Consider the following 23,885-nt stretch of genomic DNA (forward strand, 5'->3'; position numbering starts at 1 on the left):
CAGCCAGGGGACTGCAGTCAGAGTCCCCCAACAGAAATCTTTGGTGTCTGTATGGCTGACAACTTTGGGTGTTGAATAGAGGAATAAAGGCAAGACCTTTATAAAATATGGAATATGGAAATGGGAAGAGGGTGGTGGACAGGGAACACTTGCTTAACCTCTGTTAGAAACATTGAAAATGTTCTCAAATTCCATATCAGTGGAAACTTTATTCAGCACACAAAGGATTAAAAACAAGATAATAGGTCAATTGTAAAGACAGTTTAACATTTTTCTTGCGTTTAAGCTAACATATTAATGCTACTAACCAAAGAGATCCTGCTGAGTAAATGAGTTGCTAAAATCTTTCAGCAATCTAAACTAATGGGCGAGAGTTCCAGCCAAGATGGAGGTGTAGGTAGAAACCCTTCGCTTACTTGCACAACCAAAAGGAGGATAACAACCAATCTAAAATCAATAAGCACCAGAAAATCAAACTGCATGGAACTCTGACAACCAAGGAATTAAACAGTCAACGAGACCAACCAGACTGGTAAGAGCCGCTGTGAGGTGGCAGGGCTGGCTGAAAGAAAACTTGGTGAGGCCAGGACTGTGCAGGTGGGGCTGGCTCAACAGGAAACTGAGACTCAGAGCTGACTGTGGACTGTGGTGGGGGTGGCTGCAGTGGGAGAAACTCCCAGTCTAACACAAGTTGGAAAGTGCACTAGAGCCCAGCAGGCGAGCTGCACAGTTCCCTCTCCGGCCCCTCCCCCACAGGCAGTGCTGACCTGAAGCAAAGAGGGTTGCCCTGCCCTGGTGAAAACCTAAGGCCCTGCCCCCTTGCAACTTAACAGGCACATGGAGACAGAGAAATATGGCCCAAATGAAAGAACAGTGCAAAACTCCAGAAAGAGAGCTAAGCTATGAGGAGATAGCTAACCTATCTGATGAAGAATTTAAAGCTCTGGTAATCAAAATGCTCACAGAACTGATTGAGCTTGGTTGCAAAGTAGAAGTGCAAATAAAATATACCCGAAGTGAAATAAAGCAAAATATTTAGGGAACCAACAGTGACAGGGAGGAAACCAGGACTCAAATCAACGATTTGGAATGAAAGGAAGAAACAATCATCCAACTGGGACACAATGAAGAAACAAGAATTTAAAAAAATGAGGAGAGGTTTAGGAACCTCTGGGACAGCTTTAAACATTCCAATATCCAAATTATAGGGGTGCCAGAAGGAGAAGAGCAAGAGAAAGAAATTGAAAACTTATTTATACAAACAATGAAGAAAAACTTCCCCAATCTGGCAAAGGAAATAGACTTCCAGGAAATCCAGGAAGCCCAGAGAGTCCCAAAGAAGCTGGACCCAAAGAAAAACACACCAAGGCACATCATCATTAAGTTACCCAAGATTTAAGATAAGGAGAGAATCTTAAAAGCAGCAAGAGGAAAGGAGAGAGGTACCTACAAAGAAGTTCCCATCAGACTGTCAGCGGATTTCTCAAAAGAGACCTTCCAGGCAAGAAGGGGCTGGAAAGAAGTATTCCAAGTCATGAAATCCAAAGACCTACAGCCAAGATTGCTCTATCCAGCAAAGCTATCATTTAGAATGGAAGAGCAGATAATGTGCTTCCCAGATAAGGTCAAGTTAAAGAAGTTCATCATTATCAAGCCCTTATTATATGAAATGTGAAAGGGACTGATCTAAGAACTTGAAGAAGATCAAAATTACAAATAGTAAAATGATAACGCACTCACAGCTATCAACAAATGAACTTAAAAAAAAAAAAAGAAAAACAATGAAAGCAAAAACTAAGCAAGCAACCAGAACAGTAACAGAATCAGAGAAATGGACATCACATGGAAGGTTTTCAGTGGTGGGGGGAGGAATGGGGGAGAAAAGGTACAGGGAATAAGAAGCATAATTAGTAGGCATAAAATAGATGGGAGAGGTCAAAAAATGGTATAGGAAACAGAATTCAAAGAACTTATGTGTACAACCCATGGATGTGAACTAAGGGGGTGAAATGCTGCAGGGTTGGGGGTGCAGGGTAAAGGAGGGATAAAGAGGGAAAACTATAATAGCATAATCAATAAAATATACCTAAAAATAAATTAATGGGCCACTTTCCACAACTGTTTAATTAGCTCTGTTCCATAGAACAGAGTTAATTGAACATTAACTCTGTTAATGTTTAATTAGTAGATTTTTGTAACTTGATTTATTCTCTGGCAGGTGACTTTCACTTCTTGTTTTCATTATATGTTATATGATTGGATTAAAGGGCAAATACAGTGACACAGATTGTGAGAGTTTGGAAGTTTGGGAAAGATTTGACTAGATCACTAGGAACATGTGTGTGAATAGGTGGGGTGTAAACACTCTGATGTGCTTTGTCCAGAGAGAGGGCTTCTCTGCCTTCCCCAAAGACAGCCCTCTCCAGCTTCATGCCCACGGGGATCCCCTACGAATATGCACCACTGAGCATGCCCAGCACCACAGGAAATACTGAGAAATGGCACAAAAATCTGGGGTTAGAGGACTGGCTTCCAAAGAGCATGACTTGGTCTCCGTGACTGTGGTAGGACTAATGACCTCCTCAAGGCCCCCAGCCTGGCCTTGGGCCGACTCAGCCTGAGCTCCCGCAAGGATGGCTTGCTCTTGGTTCCTTTGTAACTTGATCTGCAGCCGGGAGAGTCCCTCTTCCAGAGCTGACTGCTGCTCTGCTGCATCCAGTTCATCCTTAGTCTCCTTGGCTTGGTTTTCAGTCTGTTATTAATTTAAAGACCAGAGAGGAGAAAGTCTCTTTATGTAACAAGAAGCAAACAAGAAAATAAATGATGTAATTACCCCTCGGAAAAGAAGCTAGATGTAAAGGGAGGGAATCTCATCCCTTTGATTTCTCTGCTCCATTTACAAAAGGGAAATGTTATGATAAAATATTTCAGACATGGAGTAGGGTCAAAAGAAAATATGATACACACTCACATACCCATCGGCCAATTTAAGAATAAAGCGCGGCCAACGAGCTGAATTCCTCAATGTACTGCTCCCCATAGGGCCTCCTCTCTCCCCTTAAAGACAGCCACTACCCTGAGTCTGACATTTGTCACTCCATATTCTCTCTGCTTTTCACTGTGTCCCTATGAGGTATTCCTGATGATAGACAGTATTCCCTACTTCTATCTTTATACAAATATATCATTATTTTACTCTATTTCTATTTTCTAATTTCCTGTTGGTGCAGGTGGCTTCTCATGTTTCTTCTTACAAATATTAATGACTATATCTGTCATAGCTAGAAGTCCTATTTAAATATTTCTCATATCTAAATTGTCACTTGTTATCTCCTGTCTCTTATTTTTTAGTCATAATGTCTTTTTATTTTCTTTAGTAGAGTAAATGTTCTTACTTTGTATTCAATATACAATAATAGAAATAGCTGTGGTTTGTTACAGTTTGCTTCTGTTGTTTTCTGTCTTGTTTAAGGTAGTTTGTTTCCTTACATGTTTGGGGCAAATTCTTTGAGGCTTGGTTTTAGGGTGCATTTCTTTGGAAGGTATTTTCTGTCTGCCTCTGTCAGGCATCTGAGGACACTACCAACCCAGGACCATTTTAAATGACATTTTTAGCTTTGGGTTTTTGGTGCCACCCAGGGAGGTAGGAATCCTCACCCTAGGTATGAGAGCTAGCCTGTGGTTAGCAGTTCTTAGTGAAGACTTCCCCTCCACCCGAGGCAAGGGGCAAGTGTCCCTCTCTTTCTCTTTGTCTCTCTTTCTCTCTCTGCCTCTGTCTTTCTCTGTGTGTGTGTGTGATGGTTTAACATTTCACTGAAGATTTTGCCTTTTCATGTCTCAGCTCTATGCAGGGGTCTCATTCCCTGCTTGCTTCATTTTCTGCCCGTTATGCACGGTGACCATTAAACTAACACGTCCGATACACCTGAGATTAGCAGATGCCCTCTGCCTTCAGGGTCACGCTTGGTTACCCTTCTGGATTCATGCTTTCCTGTCTTTTTTGGTGTCTGAGCATTTCCTCTGTTTCTTACTAATTTAGCTGTGCATTTAAAAAATTTTTAAATGTCCCATCTAACATTTTGATTTTGATTTTCCTGCTAGGAGGGTTCATTGGGGCCACTGGGCCACCACAACTTAGAAATTGAAATCCCTCCCTGCGCCCTTGAGCATATGTCAGAATTTTTCTAGAGCAGGAATCTGCAACTTTTTTTTTGTAAAGGGTTTGATAGTAAATGTTTTACATTTTCTAATTCATAAAGTCTTCATTGCAACTATTCATCTCTGTGCTGTTGTAGCATGAAAATAGTCATAGACAATATGTGGCTGAATTCTGAGAAAACTGTGACTTTAGAGGCAGAAACAGTCGGGGTGCCTATTTGGCCCAGGGGCTATATTTTGTCAACCCCCCGGTTCAGAGAATATGCCCAGAAGGAGGAAAACCTGGAGGCCTTAATTCGTTTGCTCCCCTATGTATGCAGCCTCTTCCTATGCAACCCTTTGGTTTCCTGGTGCACTTCCTCCTGCTGCTCTCTGCTTCTCTTCAAAATATGTGCGTTTGGAGCTATAAAACACAGCTGAATAACTTGCAATCTGTGAGGAAGGGGGTGGGCTAGGGGTGAAGCTTGGAGAAAGAGACTTCACACACCCTGGGACTAGGTTCTGACCTGTCCTGCAACTGCCAGGCCTCCTCTCCTGGGTCCACCACGTGTGGTACATGGTCGGTGGTCCTGCTCCCTTCAACCTCTGGATGTGACACTTTCTTTGAGGTAGGATATTCTTTCACTCTTAGGATACTCAGATGAGATTTTATGTACATTTAGTTACAAACACCTGGCACCAATTAACTATATTTCTTTGGTTGGTGAGCTTTAAAAAGTCTATTACTCTCCCTGGTATCAAAAGGGGTCAACTCTGACCTCAGATCTACTTTTAATCATCTGTGTGGCCTTAGGCAAATCACTTAACCTCCCAGAGTCTTTGTTTTCTCCTTTATAAACTGCAGTAGCACGTGCTTTAGCCCCAGGATTGGTCAACAATGACATGAAATGAGGCTGGCAGAGCTCATTTAGTCTTACAATAGTCCCACCAGACAGGTAAAGCAAGCATGACATTGGCATGTGTAAAAACCGGGCTGCCTCCATACTCAAAACCAATTTCAAGTTAGCCTCAAGGAAAAGAGAGGAATACCTGCAGGACATTCTTTTTTATTTTTGTTATCTCAGCAGTCAGCTGTGTGGTGGTAGAATTTGCCCGTCCATGAGTGACTTGAACTTGTTGCAACTTATTCAACGTTTTGTTGAGATTTGATAGAAAATTTGCTGCTTTTCTAAGGTAGAATATCAACACATCAGATCAGATAAATATGCAATTATTCATTTATTTCATCTTGGGAACCCATTTGACTCAACCAAAAAATTCACTGAATTATTTATAAACTCTTAAGTAAGACAAAATGCTGAAGTCTTCCTTTGGAGAAACAGGCATCTAAATGCCAATAAAAACATGCATCTAGGCATGTGCAGAACAGGTTTCACCGGATACGGACATTAAGGATACAGGTCTCATCTCTTCTTAATTTGTCGTCAGCAGAAAGGTCTGGGGGTTATAACTACCAAGCTTTGAACAAACAGCTACCCACAGTCAATTCCAGTTCTGAAATTTCTCAAACTTAAGCAACAGTGTCTGAATCTTTGTTGGAGTGGAGGTGAGAGAGTCAAGAGGCTCCACAGAGAGCAGACAGAGAACTAAAGGCCCTGCGTTTTCAGGCTGTGTTTATACAGGTTTGTTTAAGCTTCACTGACATTCCAGCTGCCCAGGGGCCCCGTCAGAGGTTAAAATCACAAGCATTCCAAGTGATAGGCGATTTGATAGAAATGAGCTCACCTCAAGTCAACATTCACCAGCTACTTAGATTTATGGGCTCACAGCCACCTTTGGAAGGATGCACCAAGTAAGTGAAATATCAGACAGACCTTTGCAGAAGAATAATTGGAAATGCTTGTGCCCAGAGCAAAATAGCTAAATTGCAAAACTTCCCCTTCCTTATCCAATCCAACCTCTCTCCTTCCAGTGGTAATCTCTCTCTTAAAAAAATAAATAAAAAGAAAGAGAAGACTTTACTTTTAAGAGCAGTTTTAGGTTTGTAGAAAAATTGAGAGGAAGGTACAGAGATTTCCTGCTGACCCTACTGATGTTCCTAGTTTTAAATATTAAAATATAAAAAAGGAGTTGGCCTTATAGCTGAGTCTGGTAGCCTTGATTTATAGAAGCAGATCACGAGATAGTGAGGGAAGCTCAGGTCTCCAGTCTGCGGAGCATCCAGATGGTGGTAGATGCTGGTGATGTTGCCACCATCCACCGACCCCGTGATTCTGACCCACAGCACCCCATGTGCATAAAACAGCAACATAACTTTTCCTTTTCGCTCAGCTAAGTCAACACCATATCTTTTTATTGTAATCTTTTTTAAAATTTAAATATTCAGAGTACTGCTTATCATTGTAAATTTAGAAGTTATAAAAAATAGGTAGACAAGAAGGGAAAAATACTCTGATATTTCCACCATATGTTAAAACATTGGCATATAATTAGTACATGGCATTTATTGGTGTATATTGTTATGAAGAGGTAACAGACTGCTGGGAAGACCTTTGCATCTAAGGAAAATGAGAGGCAAAGATCTTCACACACTGCCTCCTGATCTCTCGGTTTCCTTGGGTCCCTCTATGGAGAGCTTAGCCCTCAGTTTGGGCACCAAATTATTGGAAGGTAATTTCATTTGAATGCTATAGATTTATAGGCAAGTATTTCTTAGATGGCCTTCTAGCAGCTGGCCCATTTGAGCAAGATGAGAACATTAGTGTGGTACTTACTCAGCTGCTTTTGCCTTCACCAAAATCTTCTGTGCTTCATCTGCTGCTTTATTTAGCTTGTCTTCATCTGTCCTGTAGTCCTCACCAAGTTGCATTAGTTTCTGTATTTTGTCAAGTTCATGGGTTAGGTTTTGTGATGTTATTGGCAGGTGGATGTCAAGTACATGATTTGCAACCTTTTCTATGTCCTCTGCAGGCACATTTTCCTCTTAAATAAAAAGGTAGGTTTTAAGTCATTATATCTCCTTACCAAATCCTGTATCTTTTAAGTATAGCGGTGATGAACTCTAAGTCAGCCACACCTGCATTTGATTGTGTGTCCCTAAAATAGATTGTATCTGGCGCATAGATTCTTCTTCATGCTTCGTTTACCCTTTGCTCAGAAAGAAATACTGCTAATGTAAGGCTAAACACATCTGCACAAATGCTTGTTAGAAAAGTAAAAAAAAACTTCCGACTTTGAATATTGCTTATGTTCTCCAAAATGTCCTAGCAAAAATTGATTATTATGACCACCAAGTCAAAAGCAGTTAAAATGTTTAGATGCCTGCCTGTCATTAAGATTTAAACACAGTGAATGAGACCATGGAGAAGCATTGGGTTCAGACCCAACAAAACTTAATTCTAATCCTTTATGGCATTAAGAAGGCTCACAATTTTTGCTCATTTGCCAAATTGGGTAATTATATCTGATGCCACTACTCAGAGGCCTATTTTGGAAAGGGAATGTGACAATACAGAACAAAGCACATGTGAATAACATATAAAGAAACTGTTATAAAGTATATGTGAATAACATATGAAGAAACATATAAAGAAACTGGCCAAGATGAAGGTGTAGGTAGTTACGCTTTGCTTAAGTTAAAGAAGAGTTAAAGAAGAAACATTCATCCAGACTGAATGGGAGGGATGCAGGTGACAGCCCAAGAGGAGAGGACCAGCAGCAGAGTGGCAGCTGGTGCACTGGGGGGTCTGATGTTAGCATTCTGATAAATGGGGAGGAACAACTGGGGAGCTCAGCAGACTGCAAAATCCAGCGTTCCAACAAGGGAAACTAAAACCTTAAAACCTCTGTTTGTAAAAATCTTTGCAGGTTGTGGTGGTGGGAGAAACTGCCAGTCTCATAGGAGAGTCTGTGGGAGGAGCCCACAGGGTCCTAGAACGTACACAAACCTTCCTAACGGGGGATTAAGTACCAGAAGAGCTCAATTGGCTTGTGGGTACTGGGGGAAGTGACTGAAAGTGGGCAAGAGCCGAGCAAGCGGCATTGTTCCTTCTCAGACCCCTCCCCCACATACAGCACCACAATACAGCAAAGTGGATTACCCTACCCTGGTGAATACCTAAGTGTCCTCCCCTTACAATATAACAGGAGTAGAGAGACAAAGGAGTATGACCCAAATGAAAGAGCAGAGGAAACTCCAGAAAAAGAACTTAATGATGAGGAGATAGCCAACCTATCAGATGCAGAGTTCAAAACACTGGTTATCAGGATGCTCATAGAAATGACTGAGTACGAACACAAAGTAAAGGAAGAAGTGAAGGCTATCCAAAGTGAAATAAAGCAAAATATATAGGGAACCAACAGTGAAGGGAAGGAAACTGGGACTCAAATCAACAATTTGAAACAGAAGGAAGAAATGAACATTCAACCAGAACAGAATGAAGAAACAAGAATTCAAGAAAATGAGGAGGGGCTTAGAAACCGCTGGGACAACTTTAAACATCCCAACATCTGAATCATAGGGGTGCCAGAAGGAGAAGAACAACAGCAAGAAATTAAAAACGTATTTGAACAAATAATGAAGGAAAATTTCATTAGCTTTAATGAAGAAATAGACATGCAAGTTCAGGAAGCTCAGAGTCCCAAAGAAGTTGGACCCAAGGAAGCACACACTAAGGCACATCACAATTACATTATCCAAGATTAAAGAGAAGGAGAGAGTCTTAAAAACTGCAAGAGAAAAGGAAACAGTTACCTACAAAGGAGTTCCCATCAGACTGTCTGCTGATTTCCCAAAAGAAACCTTGCAGACAAGAAGGGTCTGGTAAGAAGAATTCAAAGTCATGAAAAGGAAGGACCTACATCCAGAATTACTCTCTCCACTAAAGCTATCCTTTAGAATGGAAGGGCAGATAAAATGGTTCCCAGACAAGGTCAAGTTAAAGAAGTTCATCATCACCAAAGCCTTATTATATGAAATGTTAAAGGGACTTATTTAAGAAAAAGAAGAAGATCAAAATTATGAATACTAAAATCACAACAAATTCACAACTATCAATAACTAAACCTAAAGAAAAAACAAACTAAGCAAACAACTGGAACAAGAACAGATTCACAGAAATGGAGATCACATGGAGGGTCATCATTGGGGTGGGGATGGGGGTAGGTTGGGGAAAAGGTACAGGGAATAAGAAGAATAATAGGTAGGTACAAAATAGACAGGGGATGTTAAGAATAGTATAGGAAATGTAGAAGCCAAAGAACTTATATGTGTGACCCAGGAACATGAACTAAGGGGAGGAGAATGCTGGAGGGAGGGGGAATGCAGGGCAGGGTGGGATAAAGGGGAGAAAAAAATAGGACAACTGTAATAGCATAACCAATAAAATACACTTAAAAAAGGAACTGTTATATACATCTATGCTCTACTTTTCAAAAGAATAAAGTTGGCCTTCTTTGAGAACTAAAGTGGAAGGTGGATTGCTAGCGTTTGGGGTAACAACTCTGCATCACTGTCGGCCTCCTTATTGAGGCACAAGGGGCATAGCTAGAGATGATTAATTAGACACAGATCTGATCCCCAGGGGGTTTACTATCAGTGGGGAAGTATAAGTTATTCTACATAAAAACTAGTCCTATAAGAGCAGAAGAGATGAACACAAGACAAAACGATGTGGGATCCAGAGGAAGGAGGAAATACTCCAGGAAGAATTTCGAATAGACATTTAAAGTGGGCCTTGGAGGACAGCACAGATGAAGCTTGTGAAGACGCGGGGAGAGGGAAGGGATGAAAGGCATTCTAAGAAGAGGGAACCGCAAAAATAAAAGCCCACAAGAAACAGTTCACAACTCACTCTTGGTGGGGAAGCAGGGTGTCTAAAATTGGAGGAGTGGAATTTCAGAAATGCTGGGAGCTGATCACAGAGGTCCCAGAAGTAACTTGGACTTTGATCAGGAGGCAATGGGAGACACAGATGGTTTTTTGCATTTAAGCAGCATGACACAAGTATATATCTTTTTCGTAATCATTTTTGCTTTAGCCATTTTGTTTTCTACAAAAGAATATTTTATTTCCTGTAATATATTTGGAAAAGTGTGAAAAGCATTTTTATGAATGCATTAAAATCATATTTTAAATGCAATCAGGGAGTTGGCTCTTTATAAATAGTAACTCTCTTTGTAAAAATATTCTAATAAAACATGATTTAAACTTAACCACATATTCAGTCATCACACATTTATTGGCATTTATTATGAGATCATAAGTTCAAATTTTTTATATGGGATATTAAAGAGAAATGACTCATAACTTAGTTCATAAGGAATTCAGATCACAAGGAAATATTAAAATGGTCAAAGGAGAATTGAATAGTGGGGCCACCACACATTCTAATGAGGGCTTTGTTTGAGCTTTATGGCAAGAAAAAGTGAGAAATGGGTGGTGAAAGGCACTGCTTCCTGGTGACCCAGGGTCTTGGGATCTGACCAGAGAATTTTCTTTTATAGAATAGGATTTTTTCTCTTTGCCTAGTCTAATTTTTGCTTCAACAGTCTGGACACATTTTTTCCAATTCTTTAGGTTAATTAAAGTGAAAATTTTATTAGAAGTTTATTCAGTAGCAACAAGAAATAGTTCTACCGTGGGAATAAACTCTATGACCCAGTGAACTAAGTGAAAAGCAAGAATATGCTTTCTGCACCATTCCCAGGGCTTGGGACCTGTGGCACCATTTTCACACAAGTGGTCTGGCAGTTTTCATTTGTGCCACATCAGCTGGTATGTGCAGAAATAGCTAAAGTGTTCCTCCTCCAACCATTTTCTAACTCATTGAAAATTTGCTTTTGACTTCTGCCAAGATGGAGGTGTAGGTGGAAACACTGTGCCTTCTCCCACAACCAAGTTTGAATATAACAAAGGTTTGGAGAACAAAGACGGAGCTAAAGCACAGAAAATTGAACTATATGGAAGTCCGACAACAACCAACCATTCAACCAGACCTGTAAGAGGAGCAGAGCCAGCAGCAGAGTGGGGACAGGCAAGAAAGATCCCCCGACCCCAGGCACACAGGCAGCTCTTCATCGGGCTGACCCAGTGAGGGCTCGGGGCAGCGGGCTGGCTGCAGTCACACATTCACGTGCAGATAAACCAGCAAAGGAGTGAGTAGTGAGACAGACTGTGCACGCCCCAGCAGGTGAACCCAGCAGCGGGCTACCATGGTTGCACATTCATGCCCAGTGGGACAGACCGCACAGCCCGCGGTGGTGGCAGGAGGGAGCAGAGGGGGCCCGCCATTGCTTTCCTTTGGCCCTGGCCCCACATACAGCATCACAACCCAGCAACTGTTTTGCCCCACCCTGGTGAACACCTAGGGCTCTGCTCCTCATACAAAACAGGCACAAACAGTCCAAAAGATGGCTCAAGAAGAACTGAAAGCCCCAGAGCCCATAGCTCTAAGCAACCAGGAAATAGCAAACCTCTCAGATGCACAATTCAAGACACTGGGGATCAGGATGCTCACAGAACTGGTTGATTTTAGCCACAAATTAGAGGAACGTATGAAGGCTAAACTAATTGAAATGAAGGGAAATGCACAGGAAACCAATAGTGATGGAAAGGAAACTGGGACTCAAACCAATGGAGTGGACCAGAAGGAAGAACGAAACATCTAACCAGGTAAGAATGAAGAAACAAGAACTCAAAAAAATGAGGAGAGGCTTAGGAACCTCCAGGACATCTTTAAACATTCCAACATCCAGATTATAGGGGTACCAGAAGGGGAAAGGAAACAGCCACAAGTGGAAAACATATTTGAACAAATAATAAAGGAGAACTTCCCCAGTCTGGCAAAGGGAATAGACTTCCAGGAAATCCAGGAAGCTCAGAGAGTCCCAAAGAGGTTGGACCCAAGGAAGAACACACCAAGGCACATCATAATTACATTAGCCAAGATTAAAATGAAGGAGAGAATCCTAGAAGCAGCAAGAGAAAAGGGGAAAGTCACCTACAAAGGAGTACCCATCAGACTGTCAGTGGATTTCTCAAAAGAGACATTACAGGCAAGAAAGAGCTGGAAGGAAGTATTCCAAGTCATGAAATCCAAAGACCTACACCCAAGACTGCTCTATCCAGCAAAGCTCTCATTTAAAATGGAAGGGCAGATAAAGTGCTTCTCAGATAACATCAAATCCAAGGAGTTCATCATCACCAAGCCCTTATTATAGGAAATGTTAAAGGGACTTATCTAGAAAAAGAAGATAAAAAATATGAACAGTGAAAGGACAGCAAACTCACAGTTACTAACAACCACACCTAAAACAAAAGCAAATCAAGAGAGCAGCTAGATCAGGAGCAGAACCATAGAAATGAAGATCACATGGAGGGTTAGCAACAGGAGAGTGGGAGGAGGAGAAGGGAGGAGAAGATATAGAAAATAAGTAGCATAGATGGTAGGTAAAAATTAGATAGGGGGGGAGGGCAAGAATAGTAGGGGAAATATAGAATCTAAAGAATTTGAGACATGTGGTCATAAACTAAAGGGGGGAGGGGAAGAGGGGTGGTCCGGGTAGAGGGGAATGAAGGGGGGGAATAGAACAACTGTAACGGTATAATCAATAAAATATATTGAATTAAAAAAATTTGCTTTTGAACGAACAATAATGTCCAGTAGGCTGATCCCAACTCCATTCATTTTTACTGATTATTTTGATCATTTTTATTAATCCTGTTTACTGCCCAATTTTTTTCTTACCATGAAAATCAGGGCTAGAAGCTGCTAATACAATTTCTAGAATTATTGAGATGGAAAAAATACTTGTTTGGCCACAGGGGTCTCTTATAAATATTAAACAGGTTAATGAAGTGACTGCACAGAAGGTAACAGACATCCCCACTGTCAGTTAATTCATGTGCAGAGTGTTAACTTGTCGAATTTGGAAGATGATTACAAAAAACAATGCTTCTTGAAGATGACTCTCAATAATGTTGTACCCAAACTGCCTCATTTGAGACTAAGACTCCATGATAATTTCCAGCTGTATTATTTGATTTTTATCTTAACTAGTAATTCTCTGGAGTTTAAAATAAGCCTCTCCCAAAGTTAGGCATAATAAGGAATAAGTTCATAAGTAAAATAATTTGTATTAATAATGAACTAAATAGTTCTTTTTGGTCAGTCAGAGAGAGCAATATGAGACTTGGGAAATAGTCAATAATATTTAATGACCAATATTTGAGATGCTACCTTACTATGATGTTTGATACACTAACCAAAATTTGGCATACCTTCATTTATATATTCCATCAACAGAGAAAATTATGGAATCCTAACAAGAGGGAGTCTGATATAGGAATCATGTTGAACTTTTCCTCTTCTAGAAAAATATTTTTAAACACCAAGTTTATTCTTTTGACTAAATTCTAGTATTTATTACTAAATTAATCTCATTTTGTGTGGTTCAGAGTTAATGTTTTGGGATTGTTTCATTAGGAAATTTTTTAATTAAGGGGTATATTATGGTAATAATTTAGACATGTTATTTCCAATCAATGTAATTTGGAATGGGTTGTGATGTTTGAGTATACATTTTTAAAAAGGAAACAAAAACTAGTTCTAATATTAAAAAATTTACCTAACAAAAACTTTTTTAGTGTTTTGATGAAAAGTTTCATTTTTTCTTCTTCAGATTCACTTTGGTTTTTCATATTCCTCAGATTCTCACTTAACTGTAAGGTACTGTTTTGGGAAACTTCTGCCAGTTTACTTATATTTTTTATCTGGAATAAGAAAAAAAACAACAACAAGGAAAACACAAAAACACACAATGATTAGGCATGTTCTGTGATGTTCAACTGCTTAGCTGGACCAAGTAAAATTGTCACCAAAATTGAAATAAAAGTGTAGATAATTAAACAATTTTAAAACATTTTAAAGGTCTCTTTTAAAAGATATTATTTGTTTTCATTATGATGTTTGCTTAATAATGTAAATTTATATTTTAAAACATTATTAGTATCAAAAATTATTATTTGAAAATAACATTTGACTTTTTCTGACACAAATTATGTTTTAATGAGACTCTAACATTCCAAAAATATCAACAATTACATAGAAATTACTTAGGAGTACTTACTTAAAGTGATCATTATGTTTAACCAGTTGAGAGCATTTTCTTTTACATAAGTTAAAACAGTTATTTTCTAAATCTTCCTCAAATTCAAATAATGTTCTTCTGTTGAAAGCTTTAAGGAGAGCATTCTTTCTATCAAGAAGCCAGTTTGCACTCCGTGCGGGCTGCAGAGGTAAACTTCCAGCACTTTGTACACTAGTGAAGGAATGATCGGACTAAAAGCCTTGCAAACTAGAGATGTAAATTCTTAAATGTGTGATTTGAGAAAGATCATGGACTCTTTCTTGGGATTCTAACCAAATGGAGGAAAAGAAAAAAACAAAAACAAAACAGAAGCCACAGGACAACAAGGCCACCCAGCCGAGCTGTGTTGGACGGAGGTGGCAGAGCAGGACTAATTAGGACCAAACATACCCCGTGGGATCCCCCCTTTATTTCCCCACAGAGAAAGCCTGCCTAACAGAGCTATACGTATTTTGTGGGAAAGGGTTTAATTATATCATTGGCAAATAATAAAACAAAAAGTAAATATTTACATGGTTAAAAATATGTATCTTAATTTTTAAGTTGTTCCTTGATTCTCTAGAAATGTTAAACTTTAATATAGATAGTAGTTGCTAAGACAGTAGATCTTAAAAGTTCTCACAAGGAAAAAAATGTAACTGTGATGTTAACTAAACTTATTGTGCTAATCATTTATCAATAAATACATATATCAAGTCATGAGGTGGTACATCTGTCAATTATACCTCAATATAAAAAACATAGCAGTAAGGAAAAATACATAACAGTAAAAGGAGAATTACAGGAGTAAATATTCTGGACAGGAAAGTGCCAAATTATACAGATGAAACCTCAGCGAACATTAGTTGATGCCATATCCAGAAAGAAAGAGATTGCTAAATTACTTCACTCCCAAAGCATCTCCCTGCAATCCATCCTCTGTCACAATTCACTCCCCAGAATTCTCACAATCTCTCTGGCACTCTTTCCCTTTCTAATCAGGGGGAAAATACCACACCATTTGATCCACCCAACAACCCTGCCCCCACCCTTTTCCAGTTCTCCATTCATGTGCTGATTAAACTGGATTCTGCTAATACCAGAATATCTTTTAAAAGTAGAGTTTAATGGGGTTTGTGGAAGTGTGAAATCTGTTTTTTGAAAAGGTTCAATATAGTAGTTTAAAATTACATGAAACAATTAAGCATTGTTTTAACCACCACTGAGATGCAAGACTGGAATTTGTGTTTACGTTCACTGCTGTGTTTCCAACATCTGCATAAATGTCTGGCATACAGCTGTGACTCATAAATATTTATTAAAATAATAAAGAATAACATAAGTGAAAACCGATGTGGCAATATAAAATTATGACTATACAAACAAAATTTTTCAACATTTAGTATATGTGTAGGGATATTCTCCAACTTGGCTGGTCAGAGGCCTGCTCCAGACTTGGAATCTGGGGCATGTGGAGCAAGGACACAGGACCAGCTGGGCCTGAGGCCCATGGGGACGAGGCTCTCAGAGCAAATGGTTGCTCTGTGGTTTTAGTGTGTGCATGCACATTCCTGGGGGGGGGGTGCACACGCATGTATCATAGGTGGTTCTCACCCCTTTCTTAAGCTTAACCCTCTGTCTTCCTTTTCACCCTCATCTCTCTGAGATGTTTCATGTACCTTTTTGCTCAGGAATTGGTTTCTGTTGCATGCAAACAAGAATGATGACTGATCCAATATTTAATTTAACATTGGTTAAAAAACGAAAACAATTTAAGAGGGTTTGTTTTTTCATCAAAGGCTCTATGTATATTTGTCAAAAAAGGTGCAGGCTAGCCCTGACCACTGTGGCTCAGTTGGTTGGGTGTCCTCTTGCAAAGCGAAAGGTTACCATTTCAATTCCCAATGAGGGCCTGCCTGGGTTATGGGTTCAGTCCCAGGTTGGGGTGCATAGAAGAGGAACTGATCAATGTTTTTCTCTCACATCCATGTTTCTCTCTCTTTTTCTCCCTTCCGTCCCCTTTCTTTAAAAATAAATAAGGAAATTCATTTTTTTTAAAAAAGAGTGACCTGGCAAGCACTTCATCTGGTTCTCAACATGAATAAAATGTTATTCACAAGATACATAAAACTGTGTTCATCCTTTTAAGGTGATTATAATGTATTAACCAAAAAAATTAAAGAAAACTAAGTAATCAAAAAGTACACTTATCAACTGACCAGAAAAGTAAATGAAATCTTTTCAAATTATTCAAGATTCAATTATGGGTATTTGAATGTTACAACAACTTTAAAAAATATACTTTATTAATAATGCTATTACACTTGTCTCATTTTTTCTCCCCTTTACTCCCCTCCACCCTGTACTCTCAGCCCTCCAGCTTTCCCCCCACTTATAGTTCATGTCTGTGGGTCGAACATTGTAAGTTTTTTTGCTTCTCCATTTCATATACTATTCTTAACCTCCCCCTGTCTATTTTGTACCTACCAATCATACTTCTTATTCCCTGTACCCTTTTCTCCATTTTCCCAGCTTCCCCACCCTGCTGATAACCCTCCATGTGATCTCCATTTCTCTGATTCTGTTCCTGTTCTAGTTGTCTGCTTAGCTTGTTTTTGTTTTTGTTTTTAGGTTCAGTTGTTGACAGTTGTTGAGTTTGCTTTCATTTTACTGTTCGTAGTTTGGATCTTCTTTTTCTTAGATAAGTCCCTTTAATATTTCATATAATAAGGGCTCGGTGATGATAAACTCCTTTAACTTGACCTTATCTGGGAAGCACTTTTATGCCGTTCCTTTTAAATGATAGCTTTGTTGGATAGAGTAGTCTTGGATGTAGGTTCTTGCCTTTCATGACTTCAGATACTTCTTTCCAACCCCCTCTTGACTGCAAGGTTTCTTTTGAAAAATCAGCTGATAGGCTTATGGGAACTCCTTTGTAGGTAACTCTCTCTTTTCTTCTTGCTGCTTTTAAGATTTTCTCCTACTCTTTAATCTTGGGTAATGTAATTATGATGTGCCTTGGCCTGTGCTGCTTTGGGTCAAACTTCTTTGGGCCTCTCTGAGCTTCCTGGATTTCCTGGAAGTCTATTTCCTTTGCCGGATTACGGAAGTTCTCCTTCATTTTTTTTCGAATAAGTTTTCAATTTCTTTCTCTTGTACTTCTCCTTCTGGCACCTCTATGATTCAAATGTTGGGGCGTGTAAAGTTGTCTCAGAGGTTCCTAAGCCTCTCCTCATTTTCTTGAATTCTTGTTTCTTCGTTCTGTTCTAGTCGAATGTTTATTCCTTCCTTCTGCTCCAAACCATTGCTTTGAATTCTAGGTTCCTTCCTTTCACTGTTGGTTCCCTGTATGTTTTTCTTTATTTCACTTTTCATAGCCTTTTCATTTTCCTCTCTTTTGTGACCATACTCAGCCATTTCTGTGAGTTCCTAATTACCAGTGTAGAACTCTGCATCTGATAGGTTGGCTATTTCTTCAGCACTTAGTTCTACTTTTAGAGCTTTGATCTTCCATGTGAGCCATTTTTTTTTGTCTCACAGTGCCTGTTCCATACTAAGGAATGCAGTCTTAGGTATTCACCAGGGTAGGGCAACCCACTTTGCTGTATTGTGGCACTGTATGTGAGGAGGGATCAGAGAGGGAACAATGCTGCTTGCTCAGCTCTCAGCAGGTTTTCAGTCACTTCCCCCACTATCCACAAGCAGATTGGGCCCTTCTGGGGCTGACTCCTGGGTGGATGGGATTGTGTACATTCCAGGACCGTGGGTCTCTCCAACAAACTTTCCTGTGAGTTTGGGAATTTCTTCAGCCACTGCATTGTAGCTAGAGGTCTGGAGGCCTTCTTTTCCCCGCACTGGAACCCTGGGTTGCACAGTCAGTTTTTCCTCCGGTTTATCTGCACACAAATGTGAGACCACCTGGTCCGCCAGCTGCCGCTTCGCCCACCTGCCCCTCCAGCCTCTGCCTTGCCACACATACTCTCTGTCTTGGCTACCCACCTCCACCCCTCCTACCAGTCTGAATGAATGTTTCTTCTGTTACTTCTTGGTTGTCGGACTTCCATACAGTTTGATTTTCTGGCAGTTCTGGTTATTTTTTGTTTTTAAATTTGTTATTGTCCTTCTTTTGATTGTGGGAGGGGGCCAAATGTATCTTTCTATACCTTCATTTTGGCCAGAAGTCTAAAACAACTTTATGGAGACAGTTGATCCAGCCAACATGGAGGTCAGGGTAAACACAGCTTGCCTACTCACACAACCACAGCAAAAATATAATTACATTATAAAACAGATACCATCCAGAATCATAAAATCCACCTGCATGGAAATCCAAAAACAAGAAATTAAAGAAGTCACATTTAGCCTTGGCTGGTGTGGCTCAATGGATCGAGCACTGACCTGCAAGCCAAAGGGTCACTGGTTTGATTCCCAGTCATGGCACATGCGTGGGTTGCAGGCCAGGTGCCCAGTAGGGAGCATGTGAGAGGCAACTACACATTGATGCTTTTCTCCTCTCATTCTCCTTCCCTACTCCTCTGTCTAGAAATGAACAAATAAAATCTTTTTAAAAAATTCACATTTCTCTAGATGGGTAGGAGGGGCAGAGATGTAGAGAGGCTCAGAGAAGCATGGCAGCACAGAGACATGAAATGGGTGGTCACACACCCATCTGTGGTAGATAAAAATTGGAGTGAGGGATCCCAGCACCACACTGGAACACTGGGCCCAGGGTTCCAGGTCCAGGAAGATATGTCCCTGTAACTACCGGCTAAAAAACCCACTGGGGATTGGGGTGGCAAAAGAAGCTGCAAGAGTCTCAGGAGTCTCCTCTTAAAGGGTCTGCAACATACTTAGGACTTAGACAGACTCACTCTTCTGGGCTTCAGCACTGGGGCAGCAGCTGGAAGGGCACCAGTGGCACATGCGGAAAAATGGAAGTGCCTGGCATCAGGGTGAGTGCCGAGAGATGGCTTTCTCCATGACAAAACTCCAGAGGCCAGGCGGCACAATTGTCCCCTTTCTGAGCCCTCCCCCTCAAAAACCACAGAGTGGCAACACCGTATCTGAGACTCCATCATCCTGGTTCACACGGGTTGCCCAGACTTGGGGATTACCTGAGGCTCTGCCCCATTCAGTTTACTGGTGCACTTTTCTACAACAGGCCATGCTGCTTAGACAGGGAGTCCAAAGCAGCTCTATGTAGTACATAGAAACATACACAGGGAGGCTGCCAAAATGAAGAGACAAAGAAATATGGCCCAAATTAAGGAAAGGATCAAAACTCCAGAAAAAAATTAAACAAAGGGGAAATAAGCAATCTATCAGATATGGAGTTCAAAACGCTTCTTATTAGCATGCTCAAAGAACTCACTGGATACTTCAACAGCATAAAAAAGACCCAGACAGAAATGAGGTTTCCACTAAGTGAAATAAAAAAAAATTACAGGGAATCAACAATGGAGTGGATGAAACCAATAATCAAATCAATAATTTGGAACACAAGGAAGAAAAAAAGCATTCAACCAGAACAAGATAAAAAAAGAATCTGAAAAAGAAAAAAGAGGACAAGGTAAGTAGCCTCTTGGACAACTTCAAGCTTACCAACATTAACATCATAGGGGTGTCAGAAGGGGAAGAGAAAGCAAGAAATTGGAAATCTATTTGAAAAAAAAATAATGAAATAAAACTTCCCTAATTTGGTGAAGAAAATAGACATTCGAGCCCAGGAAGTACAGAGAGTCCCAAATAAGATGGATACAAACAGGACCACACCAAGACACATTATAATTAAAATGCCAAAGGTTAAAGAAAAAGAGAGACTCCCTTTTTTAAAGATTTTATTTATTTAACTTTAGAAGGGAAGGGAAGGAGAGAAATATCAATGTATGGTTGCCTCTCATGAGTCCCCTGCTGGGAACTGGTCTGCAACCCTGGCATGTGCTCTGACTGGGAATCAAACCATGATTGTCTGTTTCGCAGGCCTGCGCTCAATCCACTGAGCTACACCAGCCAGGGCTAAAAGAGAGACTCTTAAAAGCAGCAAGAGAAAAGCAGATAGTTTCCTACAAAGCAGTTTAGATACAACTATCAGCTGATTTCTCGAAAAGAAACTTTGCAGGCTAGAAAGGACTGGAAAAAATATTCAAAGGGATGAAAAGCAGGAACCTATAACCTAGATAGGTTAGTACTTTAGCACTATAACCACTAACCTAGATAGGTTATAGGTTATAGGTTTTCTATCCAGCAAAGCTATCATTTAGAATGGAAGGGCAGATAAAGTACTTCTCAGTTGAGATAAAACTAAAGGAATTCACCATCACCAAGCTATTATTAAATGAAGTGCTAAAGGGAATTGTATAAGAAAAAGAAGAAGATCAAAACAATGAACAGGGAAATGGCTATAAATTCACAACTATCAAATAGTTGAATCTAAATAACTAAGCAAACAAATAGAGGGAATTTCGCCAAGATGGAGGCATAGGTGGAAACACTGTGCCTTCTCCCACAACCAAATTTGAATACAACAAAGGTTTGGAGAACAAAGATGCAGCCAAAGAACAGAAAATTGAACTATACGGAAGTCCAACAACAACAAACCGTTCTACCAGACCGGTAAGAGGGTTGGAGCCAGCAGCAGAGCAGGGTCAGGCAGGAAGGGTCCCGTGACCCCAAGTGCCCAGGCATCCGGGGTAGCGCCAGCGGCCACAGTGAGGGTATGGGATGGCGGGAGTGAGAAGTGAGACAGACCGCGAAGCCCCCAGCAATGAACCCAGCAGCAGCTGACCACGGTCACACATTCCTGAGCAGTGGGACGAATCACACAGCCCACTCACGTGCAGTGGGACGAATTGCGCAGCCCATTCGAGCTCAGTGGGACAAATCCTACAGCCCACGGTGGCAGCGGGAGGAAGCACAGGGTGCTCGCCATTGTCTTCCTTTGGCCCTGCCCCCACATACAGCATCACAACCCAGCAACTGTTTTGCCCCACCCTGGTGAACACCTAGGGCTCTGCTCCTCATACAAAACAGGCACAAACAATCCAAACTATGGCTCAAGAACAACTCAAAGCCCCAGAGCCCATAACTCTAAGTGACCAGGAAATAGCAAAACTCTCAGATGCACAATTCAAGACACTGGGGATCAGGATGCTCACAGAACTGGTTGATTATAGTCACAAATTAGAGGAACACATGAAGGCTAAACTAATTGAAATGAAGGGAAATGCACAGGAAACCAATAGTGATGGAAAGGAAACTGGGACTCAAATCAAGGGGGTGGACCAGAAGGAAGAAAGAAATGACCAAACAGGAAAAAGTAAAGTTACAAGAATTCAAAAAAAATGAGGAGAGAATTAGGAACTTCCAGGACATGTTTAAACATTCCAACATCTGAATTATAGGGGTACCAGAAGGGGAAAAGAAACAGCCACGAGTGGAAAACATATTTGAACAAATAATAAAGGAGTACTCCCCCAGTCTGGCAAAGGAAATAGACTTCCAGGAAATCCAGGAAGCTCAGAGAGTCCCAAAGAAGTTGGACCCAAGAAGGAACACACCAAGGCACATCATAATTACATTAGCCAGAATTAAAATGAAGGAGAGAATCCTAGAAGCAGCAAGAGAAAAGGGGACAGTCACCTACAAAGGAGTTCCCATCAGACAGTCAGCTGATTTCTCAAAAGAGACCTTCCAGGCAAGAAGGAGCTGGAAGGAAGTATTCCAAGTCATGAAATCCGAAGACCTACATCCAAGATTGCTCTATTCAGCAAAGCTTTCATTTAGAATGGAAGGACATAAAATGCTTCTCAGATAAGATCAAATTCAAGGAGTTCATCATCACCAAGCCCTTATTATATGAAATGTTAAAGAGACTTATCTAAGAAAAAGAAGATAAAAATAGGAACGGTGAAAGGACAGCAAACTCACAGTTATTAACAACCCCACCTAAAACAAGCGAACTAAAAGAGGACAGCTAGATCAGGAGCAGAATCATAGAAATGAAGAACACATGGAGGGTTAGCAACAGGGGAATGGGAGGCAGAGAAGGGGGGAGAAGATACAGAAAATAAGTAGCATAGACAGTAGGTAAAAAATAGGTAGGGGGGAGGGCAAGAATAGTAGGGGAAATATAGAATCTAAAGAACTTGAGACAGGTGGTCATAAACTAAAGGGGAGGAAGGGTTGGGGAGCGGGTGTGTAGGGTGGAGGGGAATGAAGGGGGGAATAGAACAACTGTAATAGTATAATCAATAAAATATATTTTTAAAAAATAAGAAAATATTTTAATAGGAATATACCCTTATGCCTTGAATTCCTTCCTAGGTTGATAAACATGATAGTGTTTTTAAATATATTTTATTGATTATGCTACTACAGTTTGGGTGGGGGCTCTGCCTTCAGGGCCCCCTTCCCCATTCCATGCAGATGAGTCTACCAAGACATGATGTGCTTAGGGAGGAAAGGTGGCTGATCTCTCCAAGGAGAAGGGCCAAGAGCCTTTTCCTCAATGGGCTTTTACTGGGTTCATTTTGCACAGGAATACAGGTAAAGCTCATTAATCATTGTAAAACAGGAAGAATTAAACAATAGATAGCATACAAAGAACTACAAGGGCTTATTCTGAGTCAGAGTCTGTTAGCTAAAGGACTAAAAAACTTTGGGAAACAAACTCATTTCCTTCTCAGACCCTTATCATTTAATTGGGAGCATTCTTAGCAAAGCAGGATCCGAAGGATTTTATCTATTCTTTCTTACGCCTTTCCAGCACAGGACTGCACCACCCTCTGTCATTGTTCCACACTTAAGTCATGCGGCCAAGAGATTAGGAGACTTCTTGCAGACAGAATGAGGACTCAGGCTATGTCAAAGCTGAGGGGTGAGGGTTCATCATCCGCTTTTGCTATAGCCCCCCACCCAGTCCTTCCCTGGGGGCCCGTGTGATCATGCTTGTCTTAGGTTGTCCCTTCCTTGAGGAATCTTACCCATTATGGACTAACCAATCATGCATTGGGGGCAGGCAGGGTGAAGTAAAAGGGGCAGAGGTGGCACCCCTGCCTGGGAGATAAGCTTTGTCTCCTTAGTGGCTTATGGTCCAAAGGTCACTCACTCAGCCTTAGCTATGTGGGGGTTACAGTTTCTGAAATCAGGCAGGCCAGTTCCCAACAAGAGTTGTCTGAAGTTTTCTCCCTTTGGCCCCCTCTACCTGGGATTCCCCATTCCCTCTGGCAATCCCCACCTTAGTTCATGCCTGTGGGTCGTGCATAAAAGTTCTTTGGCAGCTCCATTTCCTATACTGTTCTTAACATCCCCTTGTCTTTTCTGTACCTACCAAGTCATACTTCTTAATCCATGCACCTTTTCCCATTTAGCCTCTTCCTCCTCCCAACTGATAACTTTCCAAATCATCTCTATATCTATGATTCTGTTTCTGTTCTATTTGTTTTTTTAAAAATATATTTTATTGATTATACCATTACAGTTCTATTCCCCCCCTTCATTCCCCTCCACCCTACACACCCCTCCCTCACCCTTCCCCCCTTTAGTTTATGACCACGTGTCTCAAGTTCTTTAGATTCTATATTTCCCCTACTATTCTTGCCCTCCCCCCTACCTATTTTTTACCTACTGTCTATGCTACTTATTTTCTGTATCTTCACCCC

General features: G+C 40.7%; 1 protein-coding gene across 1 annotated transcript in view; it reads right to left on the bottom strand.

Moving 5' to 3' along the window:
• Window positions 1–23,885, bottom strand: part of LAMB4 (laminin subunit beta 4) — a 132,623-nt gene that overhangs the window by 6,296 nt on the left and 102,442 nt on the right. Inside the window, exons 30-33 of the mRNA XM_037070657.1 lie at window positions 13,726–13,870; window positions 6,873–7,080; window positions 5,188–5,326; window positions 2,579–2,752 (exon numbers count right to left, since the gene is read on the bottom strand). Of these exons, the coding sequence (XP_036926552.1) occupies window positions 2,579–2,752; window positions 5,188–5,326; window positions 6,873–7,080; window positions 13,726–13,870 (666 nt within the window). The remainder of the gene's footprint in view (window positions 1–2,578; window positions 2,753–5,187; window positions 5,327–6,872; window positions 7,081–13,725; window positions 13,871–23,885) is intronic.

This window comes from Sturnira hondurensis, unplaced genomic scaffold, assembly GCF_014824575.4.
Source record: "Sturnira hondurensis isolate 20B ecotype Veracruz unplaced genomic scaffold, ASM1482457v3 Scaffold0018877, whole genome shotgun sequence".
Lineage (NCBI taxonomy): Eukaryota > Metazoa > Chordata > Mammalia > Chiroptera > Phyllostomidae > Sturnira > Sturnira hondurensis.